The sequence below is a fragment of the Zonotrichia leucophrys genome, chromosome 2 (assembly GCF_028769735.1).
Source record: "Zonotrichia leucophrys gambelii isolate GWCS_2022_RI chromosome 2, RI_Zleu_2.0, whole genome shotgun sequence".
NCBI classification, from domain to species: domain Eukaryota; kingdom Metazoa; phylum Chordata; class Aves; order Passeriformes; family Passerellidae; genus Zonotrichia; species Zonotrichia leucophrys.
The window spans coordinates 153,394,573-153,415,327 of record NC_088171.1 but is presented as its reverse complement, the minus strand read 5'-3'; the positions used below and the strand labels follow the sequence as shown (position 1 = coordinate 153,415,327).

At 52.1% G+C, this 20,755-nt stretch overlaps 3 protein-coding genes across 3 annotated transcripts in view; 1 reads left to right on the top strand and 2 right to left on the bottom strand.

The window, feature by feature from the left end:
- Positions 1 to 1,182: 1,182 nt before the first annotated feature.
- Positions 1,183 to 1,932, bottom strand: LOC135442972 (NAD(P)(+)--arginine ADP-ribosyltransferase 2-like). The gene has a single exon (XM_064703239.1). It carries the CDS (start codon positions 1,930 to 1,932, stop codon positions 1,183 to 1,185), a length of 750 nt encoding a protein of 249 aa, XP_064559309.1.
- A 2,793-nt stretch (positions 1,933 to 4,725) lies between these two features.
- LOC135442971 (erythroblast NAD(P)(+)--arginine ADP-ribosyltransferase-like) lies at positions 4,726 to 6,640 on the top strand. The gene is made up of 3 exons (XM_064703238.1): positions 4,726 to 4,745; positions 5,201 to 5,988; positions 6,555 to 6,640. Exons 1-3 carry the CDS (start codon positions 4,726 to 4,728, stop codon positions 6,638 to 6,640), a joined length of 894 nt encoding a protein of 297 aa, XP_064559308.1.
- Positions 6,641 to 11,583: 4,943 nt separating this feature from the next.
- LOC135442970 (erythroblast NAD(P)(+)--arginine ADP-ribosyltransferase-like) overlaps positions 11,584 to 20,755 on the bottom strand; it is a 31,778-nt gene continuing 22,606 nt past the window's right edge. Inside the window, exons 2-4 of the mRNA XM_064703237.1 lie at positions 20,338 to 20,666; positions 19,396 to 19,569; positions 11,584 to 11,602 (exon numbers count right to left, since the gene is read on the bottom strand). Coding sequence (XP_064559307.1) covers positions 11,584 to 11,602; positions 19,396 to 19,569; positions 20,338 to 20,666 — 522 coding nt within the window. The remainder of the gene's footprint in view (positions 11,603 to 19,395; positions 19,570 to 20,337; positions 20,667 to 20,755) is intronic.

Sequence of the window (20,755 nt, the reverse complement as noted above, 5' to 3'; positions counted from 1 at the left end):
CATCAGACAAGCCAGCAGTAAATTTGGTAAACTTTTGATATGCCAGGCTAGCAAGGATGAAGTTTTTGATACATTTTTTAATACGCCAGGTGAGCAAGCAGCAATTTGATGCTAGATCAGGCAAGGCAGGCAAGGAGCGCTAGGAGGTGGCCGTGGCATTGCCACTCCCAAACCCTCTTTTGGGAAGTGCCCAAGCAGCCCCAGGTGCTACACAGTCTCTGCTGTCCATGCTGTCCTGCACTGTCCTGACAGCTCCAGCCCCCCTGTGCTGGTCCTGCTGCCCTGGAATGGCTCCCTCTCTGGGTAACTCTAGGAGGGGCTTTTCCAGTATGGACACCTTGGTACAGTGACCATGGTGGCCACAGTGGCTGTGGTGGCCACGGTGACCTTGGTCGCCTTGATAGCCATGGTGTCAATGGTGGTCTCAGTAATTGCAGTGAACACAGTAGTCACAGTGTGCATGGTGACATCATGGGCCACCGTGGGCACATTGGCCATGCTGACCATGGTGATTCCAATGCCCAGAGTGGCCAGAGTGGTCGTAGAGACCAAAGTGACCCCAGTGGCCGTAGTAACAATAACAGTGGTCACAGTGGGAAAAAGGGACCATAGTAGTCATAATGGCCTCTGTAGCTTTGGTGGCTTCATTTATCTGGGGATCCTGGTGGTCTTCGTGCTGGTGGCCTTCCACAGTGGCCTGCACAACCACCGCGACCTTAGTGGCCTTGTGGCTTAGAGAGTTCCACTGGCCACTGCCATGGCCACAGTAGCAAGGAGAAGACCCCCCCAAGGTGGGGGGTGTTCCCGATGAGGCTCCCACCTGTGGGACAAAGAGAGGGGTCAGGGGATCCTGGGGTGAGAGTGTGAGGCAGGCATATGGAGGGCCTTGTGAGAGTGACAGAGGTGGTGGGTAGCCCTGAGGGTGTGTTGTCAGAGGGGGCCATAATGAGGTCCATGTCCCCTGTACCCAGCCATGTACCATGTACCTTGTCCCCCCAGATCCAGCACTGGATGTCCCTGTTCCACTCACCTGGCACTGGGTGTCCCTATCTGCTGTGCCCAAGCAATGCTGTCCCTGACCCTGTCCACAGCTCTCGGTGTCTTGTCTCCCACCCACAGTGGGAGACAAGTCCCCTCTGGGTCATGAGTGTCCCCATCACCATGTGTCCTTCTCCCCAACCCTCACTGAGTGTCCCCATCCCTCCAAGTTGTTCCCATGATGTCACCTTGCAGCCACTCGCAGTTGTAGTTGCTGAAGTTCCCAGTGGAGCGAAGCACAATCTGCACCTTCTTCCCTTCCCTGGTGACTTTTGTGACCTGAAAGGTCTCAAAGGGTGGGATCAGCACCTCCTTCTCGCTTTGATTGAAGGAGAACTTCTCAATGTGTGCTCCGTGACACGTGTGCACCTCGAACATCGTGTCTGTCCCATAATGTTTGGCCACCATTTTATTCAGTGATGATGAAGTGAATTGATTGAGGCGGACATTATCACCAAATTTCACATTGAACTGGGTATTCCTCACTCCCCGGGACACGTCCAGACACTTATTATGGCATCTCAGCTTCTGGAGGGCCTGGGTCAGCAGGAAATGCAGCGTTTTGAAGTGGAAGTTGTACCGGTACTCCTGGCAGGACCGTCCAGCCTCACGCACAGCCTTGTTGAACGAATTGTACACGTCATTCATTGTGTAGACCATGAGGGCGATGGCCTGGTCTTTGGTCAGAAAGGATGAATAGGAGCCTCGTTTCTGCCACTCGGCCGTGGCCTTCACCCAGGTCTGGGAAAAAAGAGGGTTCTTCTGGAAGTCGGAGCGCTTGAGGTCTGGCAAGGCCGCAGTCATGGCAGGGCCGCAGTTCACGTACTGGTCATCAAAGGAGTTGTGGGCCATGTCCAGGGGCAATACGGTGATGTCCGCAGTGGCCACGGTCATTGCCAGCAGTGCCAGGGTGTGAGCCGGGGGGCCATGGAGAAGAGAGGCCACAGGGACCAGTGTGGGACACTGTGGGACATAGAGGGAACATAGAGGACAGATGGTGTGACCCAAGGAGGATCCTGGAGACACTGAGGGATGCTGAGGAGACACTAATGGGACAGAGGGGACTCTGAGGCACATGGCAGGACATGGGGAGGCTTCCCAGGGGAGGGCTAGTGAGGGAAAATGCGGTCAGCCTAGGGAGAGTGGGGTCTGCCCTGGCCAGAAGACCCCTGGACATGTCCTGGAACCTGATCCTAAATCCTGTGATCATTCCAGGATGCCCCATTGTTCTCCAGACTCTCAATCCCACTCCCACAGTTCCGTGTCCCCCCCCCTCACAGTGTTTCCTATTGCCTCTGTTACCCCAATCCCCCCCAGTCCCTTGTACCCCTCCCAGTGACCCCGTGTCCCCCAGGACACTGACCCAAGGTTTTGGGGTCCCCAATAGGTCCCAGCTGTCCCTGTCCCCTCCTCCCCTTACCCCAATCCCACTCTCAGTCCCATGACCTCCCTGGTGACCCCTGAACACTGATCCAGTCCCATGTGCCCCCCAAGTGTCCCCCAGTACCCCACTGCCACTCCCATGGTCCTGTGTCTCCCATCACTGTCCCTGGAGCACCCCAGGACTTCAGTCCCTGTCCTGTGACACCCCCAGTGCCCCCCCAGACCCCAATCCCTCAGTCCCATGTTCACCCCCAAGGGTGCCCAGTCCCTGATACCGAAATTGATTGGAGTGAACTCCCTGATGGAACTGGAGGTATCAGAAAGCCAGAATTCTTTCTCAGCTCAGACTCACAGCAGATGTCTCCTGGTCCTGCACATCACGGGGGACCTTACCATGGAGTGTGTATCCATCATAATTAAAAATATACATGAAATTGTGTCCTTTATCTAATACAGAAACCAGCATGTTTCCCATAAATAATCTGCATGGCTCTGTCTCTTTTAGGAAATAATTTTTATTGTGCTGGAGAGACCTAAAAAAGAATTATCTCAGTGTGGTTTTCACTGAATACTCCAATATCCCAGATGGCCTTGCCTCATAATTTCACTTTGGGCAGGCGCTGCTCCTTCTGTGTTACAGAACTTGCCAAAAACCCTTTTCAGCACTTTCCTTTATCTGTTTCTCCACAGATTACAACCACCTTTGTCCTGCTATGTCCACACTTTTGCATCCTTTTATTGTTTTACGCCCGTTCATCTTTAAAATGTACCAAGCACCAAACTGTACCAAGGCATCTAAAACTTTCTATTCTCTCTCTTATTGCTCACCCTGCAGGACCCCAATCCCACCATCCCATGTCCCCCCATTTCCCCCCAGTCCCACTCCCCACTGCTCACTGAGTTGCGGCCACACGTCAGATACCATTTGGGGTCCTCTATCATATGACATCTGCGGAGGATCAGCAATGGGGCATCACGCCATGATCCTGGACTTGTTTATCTCCTGAGTAGGCTCTTCCTGTTTTTGAGCTATTGGGGACAATGTGAAATTCTACTCAGACCCCATAAAGGCTGCCTTGGGCACAGTGTCCATTTTCCTGCAACAATCCCTCAACACCCCTGCAAGCACCTTGAGCCTGAGGATGATCTCTTGGGACAGTGCCTGGGTGACTGAGCTGAGCTGAGCTGAGCTGGCCAAAGAAGTGGCCGTGCTACAAACAAGAGCACACAGCTTGGGGATTGACAAATCCCTGTGGGAAATAGACTTGCATTAAAACTGCACAAGAGGTTCCCTTGAATTCAAAATCACCACCACCAGGCATCACTGGAAGAGGAAACACTCCCAATGATAACTGGCAAATGGCTTTTCTGAACTATCATGCCAATATGGGCTCAGGTATCTCCTGGTGTTGGTTCATTCAATTTTGGGGGTCCAGAATTTCTCCTGCCACACCAACAAGGCCAGGAAAGTCACCCAGGCATTCCCTCAAGAGATAACTCCAGGCTCAAGGTGCCTGCAGGGATGTCATCTGATAGGGGACCCCAATTGGTATCTGAGATGTGGCAGCAACTCCGTGAGCAGTGGGAAGCTGGACTGGGTGTAACTGAGGGGACATGGGAGTGTGGGATTAGGTTCCTGGGGGGTGAGCAAAAAGAGAGAGAACAGAAAGTTTCAGATCCCTTAAAGGTGCTGGATAGGGCTTAAAGAAGAACTAGCAAAAAACTGTAATAGAATGCAAAATGTGTGCACATGAGAGCAAAGAGAAAGAGATAGAGGGAAGTAATGTTGAGGGGTTTTTGGCAAGTTCTGTAACACAGAAGGAGCAGCAGTGTCTGCCAAGTGTGCAAGTTCAAGCTGAGGTCTTCTGGGATATTGGGGCACGCACTGAAAACCACACTGAGAAAACTCAGTTTTAGGACTCTCAGGACCATAAAAGGATTTCCAGAAAGAGGCAGAAGTATGCAAATTATTTCTCAGAAGAAGGAAGTTTCTGTACTAGGTGAGGGACACATTGTAATGAGTATTTGTAATTGTGGTGGATAACGACTCTGTGGCAAAATCCTCCGTGACCTGCAGGACCAGGAGTGATCCCCTGTGAGTCTGAGCTGATAAAGAATTCCAGTTTTCTGATACCTGCATTTCCATCAGGGAGTTCACTCCAGCTGATTTTGATATCAGGTGCTGGGGCACACCTGAGGACTCTTGGGGGGGACATGAGACTGAGGGGATTGGGATTGCAGACATGGGGGGACACTGAGGGAGTCACAGGACTGGGATAGGGGTCATGGGGGCTCAAGGGGAAAATGAGGGGGGACGCGGGATGGTGAGAGTGGGATTGGGGTCATGGGGAGGCTGAGAGACTCTTTGGGGGCAAAGGGTAATTCCTGGATTTGGGTTGAGGCTCTGGGGTGACACCAAAGAAATTGGGGAATGAAGTGGGACTGGGGCCTGGGGCTGGACTGAGGGGGACACTGAGGGGCTCAAAGAGTGACCCCAGGATTTGTATCGGGATCCTGCTGGGGCTGAGGGGACTTGTAGTCATGGGAGTAGGATTCGGCTTCTGGGGGCCTTGGTATTGTGGGATTGGGATCCCTGGGGCTGGGGACATTGGGGAGGCATAACTAAACCCAGGATTTGGGATGAGGGAGCCTGGACATGCCCAGGGGTCTGCTGGCCAGGAGTGCCTCCCTTCCCTCTGGGCTGGTGCCACTCCCCTGCCCAGTCCCGCATTAAGGAACCCTCCCTGTGTCTCCTCTGTGTCCCCTCTGTGTCCCCCAGTTTCCCAGCCTGGTCCCTGTGGCCTCTCCTCTTCATGGCCCCTCTGGCTCAGACCCTGGCGCTGCTGGCAATGGCCATGGCCACCACGGCTGTCGATGTGTACCCTCTGGACATGGCCCCAGACTCCTTTGATGACCAGTACCAGGGCTGTGTCCCTGCCATGAAGGCGGCATTGCCGGCCCTCAATGGCTCCGAGTTTGAGCAGAATGAGAACTTTGCCGAGGTTTGGGTAAAGGCTGCAGCCAAGTGGCAGAGTCGGGGCACCCCTGTGTCCCCTCTATCCCCAGAGCAGGCCATCGCTATCATGGCCTTTGCATATGGTCTGTCCGGTGTGTTCACTGAGGCCGTGCTTGTGGCTGGGCGCTCCAGCCAGGAATACCGGGACAACTTCCACTTTAAAACACTGCATTTCCTGCTGACCGATGCCCTGGCCACACTGAGGGACGCTCAGAAAGGGCAGTGTCGGGACGCATTCCTGAAGGTGTGTGACATCCGGTTTGAGGCACAGCGTGGTGACACCATCCGGTTTGGTGTATTCATGCCGGTGTTCCCGAGCAAGCCAATTGTCAAGTGCTCCAATTTCACAATGCTAGAGGTGCACACGTGCCGTGGTGTGAAAATCCAGCTGCATGCCAAACGACCAGAACTTAAAATCGTGCTGATCCCACCCTTTGAGACCTTCAATGTCACCCAAATCACCCAGGAAGGAAACAAGACACAGATCCAGCTCCTCTCCACTGGGACCTTCAGCGAATTCAACTGCGAATGGCTGCGAGGTGACATTGCAGGTGACAACCTGGGGGAATGGGTACAGCCATGTTAAGGCACAGGGGACAATAATACTCACTGGAGATGGGAGACAAGGACACCCACAGTATGTGGGGGGACAAGGATACCCTGGGGGACACCAAGTCTGGGGACACCCATTGTGGGCACAGGGACAGGAACACCCATGCCAGGGGACAACAGGAACAGGGACAGGGACAGAGACAAGGACAGGGACCCTCCCAGGGTACCAACCCTATCCCTATCTGATAAAGGCAGTGCTGTGGGGATGGGCCCTGTGTACAGAACACAGGTGGGCCATGATCCCCCATGGCACCCCCAGAAACCCTGTAACCCCCTGAAACCCCCCATGGCAATCCCTGACTCCTCCTGACCCCTGTCACTCCTAAGCCCATCAAGACCCCCCTGACCTCCCTGGCCTCTGTTCCCCCCTCATGCCTCCCCTGACACCCTCTCATCTGTCACCTCATGGCCCCCATCTCTCCTGTAACCCCTAAGCCTCCCTTTCTATCCCTGACCCCTTCACTCCCCTCATGATCCCCCTGACGTCTCTCTCTTTGTCCCTCAGGTGGGAGTGTCCCCAGTGCCCCCTTCCATGTTGGAAGTCTCCTTCTGGCCACCACAGCCCTGGCAGTGGCCACTGGAATCCTCTGAGCCACGAGGACACTGAGGTCACTGTGGTCACTGCAGCAACTATGGCCACCATGACAACCAACATCACTGTTGTCACTGTGGCCACCATGTTCACCAAGACCACCATGACCCCCAGAGAAAAGACTGTAGGCTTAAGATATCGCGTTATCTGGGAGATCTCACGATATTATGCCTAACACCTCTCCCTTCACCGTTGCCCTGCCGTTACCTCCTGTTATAAATGAACCCTGTTGGCAGTTAATAAACGCCATTTCACTGTCCACCACATTGGTGTCAGCGTGTGTCTTGGTCCGTGTGGCAGGGGTGCTGCGACAGAGCCGTGCTCAACCTGGGACACCACACCATAGCCCCTGTAGTGGCGGCAACACAAGACCACCAAGGCTGCCAAGGCCACCACTGCCACTATGGCCATCTTTGCAGCTATTGCCACCATGTGTCCACTGGTGCCGCCATTGTCACTGTGGCACTGTGGACACCACAGCCGCTCTGGCCACCATGATCACTGTAACCACCAAGGCCACTGTGGCCACCTTGATCACCAAGATTACTTGAGCCACAAAGTTACAACATCCAATGTAGCCCCTGTGGCCACCAGCATCATTGTGCAAAGCAATTCTATTAAATAATTCTATCAAAACAATTCTATTAAGTATACCAGTCAAAGCCAGCGAAAAGTGACAATTCTTAAGCAGGGTTCAATGTCACTCACCACACCAACAATCTTGGGAATGTCTCTTTCTCTCAAACTGAAGGAGGATACTTGGACCATCCCCTTCCCAAGGGAGGAACATCACACACATTCCATTGCAAGCAGGAATAGGGGAGAGGAATCTCTGTCACAGAGGGGACTGGATGTTCCCATGGTCAACTGATGGATGGCCAGGCTGAGCTCTGGTGCTTCAGTCTCAGTTGTCAATTTGGGGTTGGTGATTTGGGCTGGTTTTAGCCCCATTCAGTGCCAAAATCAGCACAAGACCTCTCTCAATGTTGCCCTGATGGCCATAAATGGGCCACAGTCCCTAGGGCACATTCCAGGCAGAGCATCCTGCCACATCCTGCGCTTCAGGGGACCTTAAAGGCTGGAAATTGGGAGATTCAAGAGGGCAAGGGAAGGTCCTCTCCCTGGAGAGGGACAGTCCCTGGTTCCAGTCCAGGCTGAGGTTGATCTGCAGGAGCAGCTCTGGAGAAGGACCAGAGGGTGCTGGTGGGTGACCCGTGGAACTGGCTTTGTGTCCTGGGGCCAGCAGGGATCCAGGGGGCATAAGGAAGGGTGGGACCAGGAGGTCAGGGTGTGTCCGTGCCCCTCTGCTCTTCCCAGTGAGAAACATCAGGAGTGCCGTGTCCAGCTGTGCCCACTGCTCTGTCCAGCTGTGCCCCATGCCGTGTCCAGTTCTGGGCTGCTCCAGACCCAATCCTGTGCTCAGGGTTAAGGCTGCCTGAGCTGGGATGTTGGGCCAGGTGCCCACTCTGGGTCTTTCCAGCCTCACCCATGCTGGGATTTGGGGATTCTGGCAGTTGCAGTTCAGGAATTGTCCACCGGAGGGCAGCAGCAGGTGTGGGAATTCAGTGGCACTGTGCAGTTCCAGGTGCCAACAGCAGGCGGCAGCACAAGCTGCCCTGCCCAGCCCCATCCTGGCCCCGGGGGCTCTGCAATGGTTTGGGATGGAGTGACCTTAAAGCCGATCCAGTGCCAGCCCTGCCATGAGCAGAGACCTCTTCCCCTGGGCCAGGCTGCTCCAGGCCCTGCCCAGTCTGGCCTTGAATGCTTCCAGGTGTGGGGCAGCCACAGCTTGGTTATAGATTGGTAATATGATAATTGACTCTCACAATTAAAGGGTGAGTATTGTGTGTAGATTAAGAGAAATTATGTTCACTTATGTTTATGTGATTGTAGATTGGTTTTTGGACATCCTTTTGCTCTCCCAACGGTCCTCTTCCACCCCCCCCCCCCCCCCCCCCGTGTTGTTCCCACCAGATGGCCCAGGTTGTTGGGCTTGTCAGGGATATGTGGAGGCTGGACATGTACCTGTGCCTCTGGCATTGGGCATTTGGGAATGGGGAAAACCTGTTGCTGGGGAGGCATGGCATGCCTCACCTCACCTCACCTCACCTCACTTCACTTCACCTCCAGTCAAGTTACAAGAAATTATCCACCAACACATGGCAAAGAAGGTTTGAATGGCAGATTTTGGGAGAGCCAGGTTTGGCTGATGCAGCACTGGGGGTATAAAAGATGAAGCCACCATTTTGTGGATGAGCCACTGGCAGTCCCTTTGTTGTGTTGTTGAGGTCTAATAAACCTTTAAAATTTGAAAGTGAGCAGTTATTTCTCACAGTCACCATGGTCTCCACGATCACCATGGCCACCATGACCCCCAGAAAAATGTGTCCTCCAAGGCCACCGCTGCCATTTTCCCTGGAGGAAAAAAGGAGAAAAAAGGGAGAAGAGTAGAGGAAGAGTAAAACCAAAACTCTTCCCCACCCTCTCTCTCCCCCCCAACATCTACCTGATTGTCCTTAATTTTTCTGGAAATTCATTCATTTGCATTCTTGCCCAAAATCTGAGTTTTCCCACATACTCAGGATTTAATCACAAGCAAATTCTATTTTGTCACCACAATTAATTCAGCTCTGAAAGGAATATGAGAAAAGTGTCATTACAAACCGTTTGTGTAAATCTGGTGGTTGGTAGGGCCAAGGACTTGTAGATGAGGAAGTTACCAGAGAAACTATCAGTTTCAGAAAATGTTCTTCATTGACACGGACTGCTGCTCAGCCAAGGTCTTGTTGAATTCCTGAACTTCAGGAAGAACAAAGACTTAACAGGCTTATCAGTTTTAGTCTCCCCACCCAGGGTGAAATTAAAGCTCATTTTAATGGTCACGTGTCTGTGTTAAAGAAAGGAGGGGTCTGTAGAGAGGGGAACATGCAGTGGCTGGGTTAGGAAGTCTACACCTTCCAAATACCTCAGGCAATGGAGAAAGGGAGTAGAAGATGTGGCCAGTAAATTGGGATAAAAAGGAGGCTGCATTGTCCAGCAACTTGTGACACCCCATGGGGAAATTCCCCATGGTGTATTCCTTTGCTCTTGAATAAAATTACAGGACTCTTCTGTCTCCTTTCTGAAAGGAAACCTCTGGCAAGGTGAATATTTCTACTTAAAAGGTAGATAGCAAGATGTTCTACCTGAATCCTAAGCGGTGTGCTTAGCTGCAGCCAGAGTCTCATCCACAAAATGGCAGTTCTACCTTTTATGCCCCTGGTGTTGCATCAGCCAAATACATATCCATAAGTAGTCATATACATACAAAAAATTTCCTTCTATATCCCTACCCTCTCCAGGGCCTGGTCTGCCAACTGACTCCCCTTGCTGTCCATTGGTGGAGACCTTCCTGCAGTCTGATTGGAGGTGAAGTTTTGTCATGCCATGCCTCCTGAGCAACAGGCTTTGCCTTTCCCGACTGCCCCATGCAAGGGGCACAGGTAAACGTCCTCCCTCCACATGTTCCTAACAGCCCTGATAACCAGGGCCATCTGGTGGCAGCATTACAAAGTGGGGAAAGGGACTATGGAGGGAACAGAGTGTGTCTGAAAAACAAATGACAATAACAAAACCGTAAATTAACAAAATTTCTCTTAATGTACACACAATATTCATCCCTTAATTGTGAGAGCAAATCACCATGTTACCCATCTATACCAAAGCTGTGGCTGCCCCGCTCCTGGAAGAGGCAAAGGCCAGACTGCACAGGTTGTGGAGCAACCTGGCCCAGGGCAAGATGTCCCTGCCCATGGAAGGGCTGGCACTGGACAGTCTGTAAGGTTGCTCCATTGCAAACCATTGCAGAGCCCCCGGGGCCAGGATGGGGCGGGGTGGACCCTTGGTAGCGCCAGCGGCTCGTGCTGCCACCTGCTGCTGGACCCTGGTACTGCACAGTTCCACTGATTTTGCTGTGCTTGCTGCTGCCCTCCTGTGGACAATTCTCAAACCACAACTGCCAGAATGCCCAAATCCCAGAATGGGTCAGGCTGGAAGGACCCACAGTGGGCACCTGGCCCAACCTCCCAGCTCAGGCAGCATCATCCCTGAGATGAGGATTCGGTCCAGAGCAGCCCAGAACTGGATGGAGCACTGGGCAGAGTTGTACATGACACACCTGATGTGCCTCCCTGGGCAGGGCAGAGGGGCACAAACACTCCCTGACCTCCCAGCCCTGCACTTCTGATGCCCCCTGGATCCCTCCTGGTCCCAGGACAGTTGGCCAGTTATGCTGGTCACCCACCAGCACTCCCACGTCCTTCTCCAGAGCTGCTCCAGCTGGTCATCACCATCTGGGATTGACACTGGGGACTGTCTCTCCACCAAGACAGGACCTGCTCTTGCCCTCTTGAACCTCCCAGTTTCCAGCCTTTAAGATCCCCTTGAAGTGCAGGATATGGCAGGATGCTTTGCCTGGAATCTGGACAAGGGATAATTGGCCCATTTGTGGCCATCAGGGCCACATTCTGAGCCTGCCTCAGTGTCACCAGGGCCTGGGTCAGCAGGAAATGCAGCATTTTGAAGTGGAAGTTGTTCCGGTATTCCTGGTGGGAGCGCCCTGCCACATGCACTGCCACATTGAACTCCTTGTAAATGTCCTTCATTGTGTAGGTCATGACAGCGACAGCCTGGCCTGGAGACGCCAGAGGGGGCACATGGGAGCCCCGCTTGCACCACTCAGCCTCAGCCTTCACCCAGGTCTTGGCAAAGAGAGGATTCTTCTGAAACTCAAATTTGTAGAGGGCCGGCAATGTCTTGGTCATGGCAGGGCCACAGCCCCGGTACTGGTCATCGAAGGAGTCCTGGGCCATGTCCATGGGCACCACCTTGAAGGCCAGGGTGGCCACGGCCATTGCCAGCGTGCCAGGGTGTGAGCCAGGAGGGCCATGGCAGTGAGAGGCCACTAGGAGTTGGGTGGGACACTGGGGGACAAAGAGGGACACACTGAGGGGACAATTAGAGCCCACGGGGTTACGTGGGAAGAGTTCTTCTATGAGAAGATGAGGGAAACTGGGGAAAGCCTGGAGCAGGGCTGGGGGGGAGCGTGGGTCAGAACACCTGTGGATACATCCAGGAATGCTGATCCCAATTCCTGGGGTCATTCCTGAACTCCACGGTGTCCCCCAGAACCCCAGGACATCAATCCCACTCCCATGGTCCCATGTCCCCAACCACTGGTTCCCCCTAATGACCCCCAGGAACTTGATCCAAATTCTGAGGTACCTCCCTGTTCCCCCAGTAGTGAACTCCTGGATCCCATTTCTGTGACCCTTCAAGTGTTGTGTCTGTGCCCACTAGCCCCACAACCCCACTCCCAGTCCAGTGTCCCTTACCCCCTAGTGTCACCCCAGACCCTCTGCAGTTCCCCAGCCCAAACCCTAGGGACAATCCCTGACATCCCCATGGTCTCCTCAGTGCTCCACCAACCCACAGTTCTAATCTCAGTCCGGTGTTTACCCTTCCAGTGTCACCCCAATGCTCCCCTGGAACTCATTCCTGATACCACAGATCTTTAGACCACTTGTGACCCCAGGGCCCTCAGGAACCTCACCCAAATTCCTAAAGCCACTCCCTCACCCAGCCCAGCGTCCCCCTCAGCCCTCTCCCACACCCCAGTCAAGCTCCCAGTCCTGTGACACTTTTGGTGTCACCCCAGGACCCCAAACCAAATCTGGGGATCAACCCCTGTCTCCAAAACCTCTGGCTGGAGCCCCCCAAGACCCCACTCGGTGACCCCAGTCCCATGTCCCTCCCTCATGTGTCCCCAGTGTCCCCCAGCACCTGATACCAAAATCGGCCGGACTGAGCTGCCTGATGGAGCTGGAGGTAGCAGAAAGCTGGAATTCTTGATCAGCTCGGACTCACAGCAGATCTCTCCTGGTCCTGCAGCTCAGGGGGCACATTGCCATGGGCTATTTATACACCAGAACTATAAATATTCATTACAATCACCTTCTTATCTCATACAGAAACAGCACTTTCTCCAGAAATAATTTGCATGGCTCCACCTTTCTCTGGAAGTTCTTTCATTGTACTGGAAGGCCATAAAAATGTGGTCTCAGGGGGGCCATTTTCTCTGAGTGCCCCAATATGCCAGATGACCTCACCAGGAATATTTGCTTTGAGCAGGCACTGATCCTCCTGTGTTACCAAAAATCCTCACTGCAGTTCCTTTATCTGTTCCACCATGGGCTCCAGCCGTGTTCATCCTTCATCCTCCATCCATTTTCATCCTTTTCATGCTTTTATCAGTCAGTCTTTAAGCTCTATGCAGTGCCTTCAGGGAAACTGAAACTTTCTATTTTGTTTCTATCAACTGAGACTTCAGGTGACCTGTGCAGTGCTTTTCCAAACAACTCAATCAGCCACGATTGGCCCAGGTCAATGTGGGCTGCAGCAGCAACTGCTCTCCTCATCCAAGAAATCTGGGAAATCCAATTTGGGACAAAAGTTTGTGGTATACACTCTGCTCATCGTAACTGCAAGGAGATGTGGAACAAGAGGAGGAACTCGATATGTTACATAGAGCTCCAGAATTCTCAATGAGAAAAAGAGCAAACATTGGAACTCACTTGCCATCTGCTTTGAGCACTGCTCATACCCACGGAGCCATTTCGAAAGAAAGAAGCCAAATAACAGCACATCGATCTCTGATTAAATATAATGAACAAATATCATCACTCCTTGATAACACTCAGCTTTCCAAAGGAGTGGCTGTACTACAATCCAGGGCACACCAGCTTGGCGATTGACAAATCCCTGTGAGTAAATAGATTTGCAATAAAGCTGCATGAGAGGTTCTGCAAAAAAGCATCCTTGTGTTAATTCCTGAGAAATTAATTTCAGCCCCAGAGGTGAGGCCTGGATAGAGTTGGGCAGATTGAAAATCGGCTGCTTATCTAGAAGCCCACAATAAAGAAGGTGGTTGCTCTTAGTCGCCTCCACGTTCATGCTGCATATCCACACTTTTACATCAGTTTCTTGCTTTAGTCAGTCAGTGTTTAAATACTTCCCAGAGCCTTTAAGAGAGCTGAAACTTCTTTTGCTTTCTCCTCTTTTGCCCCCTGTGATGGTGATTGCAGGGGTCTTAGGATGAGGAAAGAGAGGAGGATCTTACTCCATGTTTCAGAATGCTTGATTTATTGTTTTATTATATATATTCTACTAAAATGATACTAAATGAATAGAAGAAAGGGTTTCATCAGAAGGCTAGCTAAGAATAGAAATAGAAGGAATCATAACAAAGGCTTGTGGCTTGGACAGAGAGTCCAAGCCAGCTGACTGTGATTGGCCATTAATTAGAAACAACCACATGAGACCAATCACAGATGCACCTGTTGCATTCCACAGCAGCAGAAAATCATTGTTTACATTTTGTTCCTGAGGCCTCAGCTTCTCAGGAGAAAAAATCATAAGGAAAGGATTTTACAGAAAATAGCATGGCTACAACCCCCCCTCAACACTCCAATCCTGCTCCCATTCTCCCACTGTCCCACATGCCCCAAGTTCCCCCCAGTCCCTCTCCCAGCTGCTCACCGAGTTGCTGCCACAGCTCAATTGGTGTCCCCTATCAAATGACATCCCTCTAGGCAACTTGAGCATGTAGGTGATCTCTTGGAGGAGTGGTTGGGAAGTCACCTGGGTGACTTCCCCGGCCTTGTTGGTGTGACAGGAGAACTTCTGGACCCCCCAAGAAGGTATCCCCCAACACCAGGAGATACCTGACCCCATGGTGGCATGGAAGCTCAGAAATTCCATTTACCAGTTATCATTGCCACCACTTTTAATGAAGAGATGGAACTGCCATTGGGCTAAGAAAGATTTATTGCTCAGATAACCATCAGTCTCAGAGGCCATGGGATTTTAGAGGAGCAGGCAGTCAGCCATAACACAAAATGGTCACAAGTTCTTTGTTTCAAGACACTATATAACTTTCTAATCCAATGGACTGTTATTTTGCTTTTCTAACCTATCGCTGTAACTCACTTCCATTGCACTGCAGATGTTTTTACCCAATGGGCTTCTAACTCACGTGCACACCTTTTCTTCTATTATAACTCATAAGCTCTTCACTTACTGTATTCAACCACATTTCTGTAGTATAGACCCTTCACCTTCTTACCCAATAGAGTTTCTTACTTACTTCAGGCATATTCTTACTCACAACTTTAGAAACATAAATTTAGGATTTTTCTACTAAATGCCTGTGTACTTTATTCTTATATCAATTCAAGCTTTTGGGGGGCACTGGGGACACTTGAGGGAGGGACATGGGACTGGGGTTGCAGACTTGGGCCATGGGGGGCTCCAACATGACATTGTGGAGACAGGGGTTGATCCCCAGATTTGGTTTGGGGTCCTGGGGTGACACCAAAAGTGTCACAGGACTGGGAGCTTGACTGGGGTGTGGGAGAGGGCTGAGGGGGACGCTGGGGTGGGTGAGGGAGTGGCTTTGGGAATTTGGGTGAGGTTCCTGAGGGCCCTGGTGTCACAAGTGGTCTAAAGAGGTGTGGGAGGAGGAATGTGTTCCTGGGGAGCATTGGGGGGGCATCAGAAGGCTGAACACAGGACTGGGATTCTGACTGGAGAGTGATGGAGCACTGAGGGGACCCTGGGGATGTCAGGGATTGTCCCTAGGGTTTGGGATGGGGAACTGCAAAGAGTCTGGGGTGACACTAGTGGGTAAGGGACACGGGACTGGGATTGCGGTTGTGGGGCTAGTGGGCACAGGGATAACACTGGGGAGCACAAAAAAGTCAGGTCAAGAGGGCGCAGTGTCGGAGTGGGATTGTGTTCATTGGAGACACTGCTGGGCTAGGCTCAGCTCTGCTGATTCACCCTCAGTTGTCAATTTGGAGTTGGGGATTTGAGCTGGTTTTAGCCCAATTCAGCAACAAAAATCAGCACAAGACCTCTCTTAATGCTGCCCTGATGGCCACAAATGGGGCATTGTCCCTAGGGCACATCCAGGTAGAGCAGTCTGCCACATCCTGCACTTCAGGGGACCTTAAAGGCTGGAAATTGGGAGGTTAAAGACAGCAAGGGCAGGTCATTTCCCTGGGGAGGGACAGTAACCAGTGCCATCCCTGGCTGGTGGCAACTGCTGTAGCAGTACTGGAGATGGACCTAGGAGTGCTGGTGGCTGACTAGTGAAGCTGGCCATGTGGCCTGGGGCCAGGAGGGATCCAGGGGGCATCAGGAAGAGCAGGCCCAGGAAGTAAGGGAGTGATTGTGCACTTCTGCCCTGCCCAGGGAGGCACATCAGGAATGCCTTGTCCAACTCTGCCCAGTACCCTGTCCTGTTCTGTCCTGCTCTGGACCCAATCGTGGTCTCAGGGATGTCACTGCCTGCGCTGGGAGGTTGGGCCAGGTGTCCTGTCTTGGTCCTTCCAGTCTGACCGATTCTGGGATTAGGGGATTCAGGCAGTTGCGGTTCAGGAATTGTCCACCCGAGGGCAACAGTGAGCGCAGGAATTCAACAGCACTCTGCATGTGCCACCCCCAGCTGCAGTTCCGGGTGCCAGTAGCAGGTGGCAGCACGAGCTGCTGGCGCTGCCCTGTGCCCGCATAGCCCCATCCCGGCCCTGGGGGATCTGCAATGGTTTGGGATGGAGCCACCTTAAAGCCCGTCCGGTGCCAGCCCTGCCATGGGCAGGGACATCTTCCCCTGGGCCAAGCTGCTCCAGGGCACGCCCAGCCTGGCCTTGAACATTTCCGGGAGTGGGGCAGCCACAGCTTTGCTATAGCTGGATAACATGATGATTTGCTCTCGCAATTAAGGGATGAATATTGTTTGTACCTGAAGAGAAGTTTTGTTGATTTATGGTTATGTTATGGTTGTTTGTTTTTCAGACACACATTGTTCTCCCCATAATCCCCTTTCCCCCTCCTGGATTGTTGCCACCATAGGGCCCTAGTTGTCCAGGTTGTCAGGGACATGTGGAGGGAGGGCGTGTACCTGTGCCCCTTGCATGGGACAGCTGGGAAAGGGCCAAGCCTGTTGCTGGGGAGGCGTGGCATGACAACACCTCACCTCCAGTCAGACTTAAGAAAGGTCTCCACCAATGGACAGCATGGAAGAGGCAACTGGCAGACTCTGGGAGGTCTGAGTGATATAGAAGGAAAATTTTTGTATATGTATCACTACTTATGAATGTGTATTTGGCTGATGCAACACCAGAGGTATAAAACGCAGAGCTGCCATTTTCTGAATGAGACTCTGGCTGAAGCTAAGCACACCGCTTAGGATTCAAGTGGAAAAACAATTTTGCTATCGAACATTTGAGCAGAAAAATTCACCTTGCCAGAGGCTTACTTGCACAAAGGAGACAGAAGTGTCCTGTAATTTTATTCATGAATAAAGGGAGAGGCCATGGGGAATTTTGTCATGAGGTCTCCCAAATCGCTGGACAATGCAGCCTCCTTTTTATCCCAATTTCCTGACCATATCTCCCACTCCTCTTTCCCATTGGCAGAGGTATTTGGAAGGTCCAGACTTCCCAATCCACCTACTGAATGTCCCTCTATGCACCCTGTCCTTCTGTAAAACATACAGAGCTGGCTGTTCAATTGAACATTGTTCAATTGAACATTGAATTGATTAAAATCAATTGAATTATTTCGCTGGGTGGGAAATAATATTTATAGACCTGTTAGATCTTTTTTCTTCTTCTCGAAGTTCAGGAATTTGACAGGACCTTGATTGAGCAGCAGTCTGTGTCAATGAGGATCATTTTCTGAGACTGATAGTTTCTCTGGTCACTTCCTTCTCTACAAGTCCCTGGCTTTATCTACCACCAGCTCCACACAATCTGTTTGTGAAGAAACATTCATCTTATTCCTTTCAGGGTTGAATTAATTGTGGTGCGGAAATAGTTTTCTGGGGATTAAATCCTGAATATATGGGAAAGCACAGAATTTTTTCAAGAATGCAAATGAATGAATTTTCAAAGAAGTAAAGGACAGTCAGGGAGATGTTAGGGAAGAGAGGGGATAGGGAAGATTTTTGTTTTTCTTCTCTTTCTCTACTCTTTTCCCTTTTTTCCCTTTTCCTCCAGGGAAAATAGCAGTGGTGGCTTGGTGAACACATTTTTCTGAGGGTCATGGTGGCCATGGTGGTCATGGAGACCATGGTGATTGTGAGAAACAGCTGCTCACTTTAAACTAGTAAAGGTCTATTAAACTCCAACAAACACAACAAAGGGATTGAATAAGGAAAAAAGGCGGCGCTGGGATCATGGCTTTCCTCCAGACACTCATTCACAAAATGGCGTCTTCGCCTTTTATATCCGCAGTGCTGCACCAGCCAACCCTGACTCTCCCAAAGTCTGCCATTCATTCTTTCTTCTCCGTCCTTTGGTGGAGACCTTCTTGCAACTTAACTGGAGGTGAGGTGAGGTGAGACATGCTATGCCTCGCCAGCAACAGTCTTTCTCTATTCCCAACTGCCCCATGCAAGGGGTGCAGGTACACGTCTGGCCTCCACATGTCCCTGACAACCCCGACAACCAGAGCCATCCGGTGGGAACAACACAGAGAGGGGAAAGGGGACAGTGGGAAGAACGGAGGATGTCCAAACAAAAAATTACAATAACACAGCCATACATCAAGAAAACTTCTCTTAACATTCATACAAGATTCATCCCTTAATTGGAGGAGTCAATCATCATATTGCTGCTGCCTCCTGCTGTTGGCACCTGGAACTGCACTGTGCAACTGAATTCCTGCCCGCGCTGCTGCCCTCCGGTGGACAATTCCCAAACCACAATTCCCAGAATCCCCAAATCCCAGCATGGGTCAGGCTGGAAGGATCCAGAGTGGGCAACTGGCCCAACCTCCCAGCTCAGGCAGCGACATTATCCCTGAGCATAGGATTGGGTGCAGAGCAGGACAGAACAGGACATGGCACCGGGCAGAGCTGGACACAACACTGTACGGAACTGGACACGGCACTCCTGATGCGCCTCCCTGGGAAGGGCAGAGGGGCACAGTCACTCCCTCACCTCCTGGCCCTGCTCTTCTTGATACCCCCTAGATCCCTCCTGGTCCCAGGACACACAGGCAGCTCCATTGATCACCCACCAGCACCCCCAGGTCATTTTCCTGAGCTGATCCAGCAGGTCCCCCCTGCTGGGACTGCTGACTGAGGACTGTCCCTCCCCAGGGACCTCCTGTCCCTGCCCTCTTGAACGTCCCAATTTCCAGCCTTTAAGGTCCCCCTGAACTGCAGGATGTGGGAGGATGCTCTGCCTGGAATGTGGCCAAGGGACAATGCCCCATTTGTGGCCATCAGGACAGCATTGAGAGAGGTCTCGTGCTGATTTTATTGCAGAATTTGGCTAAAACCAGCCCAAATCACACACCCTGAATTGACAACTGAGGGTGAATCACCAGAGCTGGGCTTGGCCATTTATCACCTGAACTTGGGAATGTCCAGTCCCTACTCAGGCAGAGATTCCTCTCCCATATTCCCTCTTGGAATAAAATGTGTGTGAGGTTCATGCCCCTGGATAGGGATGCTCCCCAAGAGAGAAGGTTGAAAGAAACAGACTTTCAGACGAGTGTTACTCTGGGGAGTGACCTCAAGGCCTGCTTAAGAATTGTGACATTTTGCTGGCTGTGACAGGTTTATTGAATAGTTTTGATAGAACTAATTAATAGAATAGGTTTGCACAATGGCCTTGATGGCCACCCTGGCCAGGTTGGCTGTGGTTGCCTTGTGGCGGAGGGAGTCTTGATGATCATGTTGGCCATGGTTCCCACAGTGACCGCAGTGAATTCGGTGGCCTTGGTGGTCTCGTGGTTCAGAGGATCCTGGTGGCCACTGCCAAGGCTGTGTTGGCCAGGAGGCATCCTCTGAAGTGAAAGGTGGCCATGTGGATGCTCCCACCTGGGAGAAAAAGAAGGACATCAGGGGGAACATGTGAGAAATCAGAGGATCAGGAACAGCCATAGTGGGGTGTTGGATGTGGCAGGTTATATGGGGGCCCTGAGGTGAAAGGGTGTCAAGGAGGTCATGGGGTTGTTAGGGACCAGGGTTGTCCAAGGATCATGGTGGGCTTAGGGTGACAGGGGTCAGGGGCTGCCATGGGGTTGACAGGGGTTCAGAGAGGGAGTACCAGGGAGATCCTGGCCCCACCTGCATTCAGCATACAGAGCCTGTCCCAACAGCACTGCCTTTGGTGTGGAGGGACAGGATCAGTACAGGAGGGTCCCTGTCTCTGCCCCTGTCCCTGTCCACCCCTGGCAGTGGTGTTCCTGTCCCTGTCTCCCCCCAGATGTGGGGATCTCCATCCCTTTGCCCTGTCATGGGCCTTCTTATCCACATGCCTGCAACTAGTGTCACCAGATTTGGTGTGCCCAGCATGGGGTGTCCCCATCCCCAAACTCTCAGTGAGTGTCCCCACTCCCTGTGCCCTGTCATGGGTGCCCCCTGTCCACAGCTGCTGTCCCCAGCACTGGGTGTTGCTGTGACCCCACCTATGGTGAGTGTCCACAACACAAGGTATCCCTGTCCTTGTCTCTAGCGGTGGATATCCTTGTCCCCCCACTCACAGTGAATGGCCCTGTCCCCCATCCCCAGTGAATGTCATTGTCCCCCCTGCCTTATTATGGGGGTCTCCATCACCCCAGCCTGTCCCCTGTGCTGTCACCTCACAGCAATGCGCAGTTGTATTTGCTGTAGGTCCCGGATGATCGGAGAGTGATCCATGCCCTCTTCCCATTCTGGGTGACTTTGGTGACCTCAAAGGTTTCATATGGCGGGATCAGCACCTCACGGTTGCTCAGATAGAAGGAAAAAGCCTGGATGTCCACACCGTGGCACGTTTGAACCTCAAATATGGTATCTGTTCCGTACTTCTGGGCGACCTCTTTGCTCAGAGATGTCGATGTGAATTGACCAAACCGGACCTTCTGACCACGCCGTGCCTGAAACCGGACATCATGCACACCCCGGTACACGTGGCGACACTGCCCGTTCTGAGCCTGCCTCAGTTTCACCAGAGCCTGGGTCAGCAGGAAATGCAGCGTTTTGAAGTGGAAGTTGTTCCGATATTCCTGGCGGGAGTGTCCAG

Bases quoted from the DNA above. Each gene is read 5' to 3' on its own strand.
- LOC135442971 (XM_064703238.1), top strand. From the start codon at position 4,726: ATGAGGGGGGACGCGGGATG. The intron at 4,746-5,200 runs GTGAGAGTGGGA...TGTGTCCCCCAG, and splicing joins ATGAGGGGGGACGCGGGATG to TTTCCCAGCCTGGTCCCTGT. The intron at 5,989-6,554 runs GTGACAACCTGG...TTTGTCCCTCAG, and splicing joins GCTGCGAGGTGACATTGCAG to GTGGGAGTGTCCCCAGTGCC.
- LOC135442972 (XM_064703239.1), bottom strand. From the start codon at position 1,932: ATGACCGTGGCCACTGCGGACATCACCGTATTGCCCCTGGACATGGCC.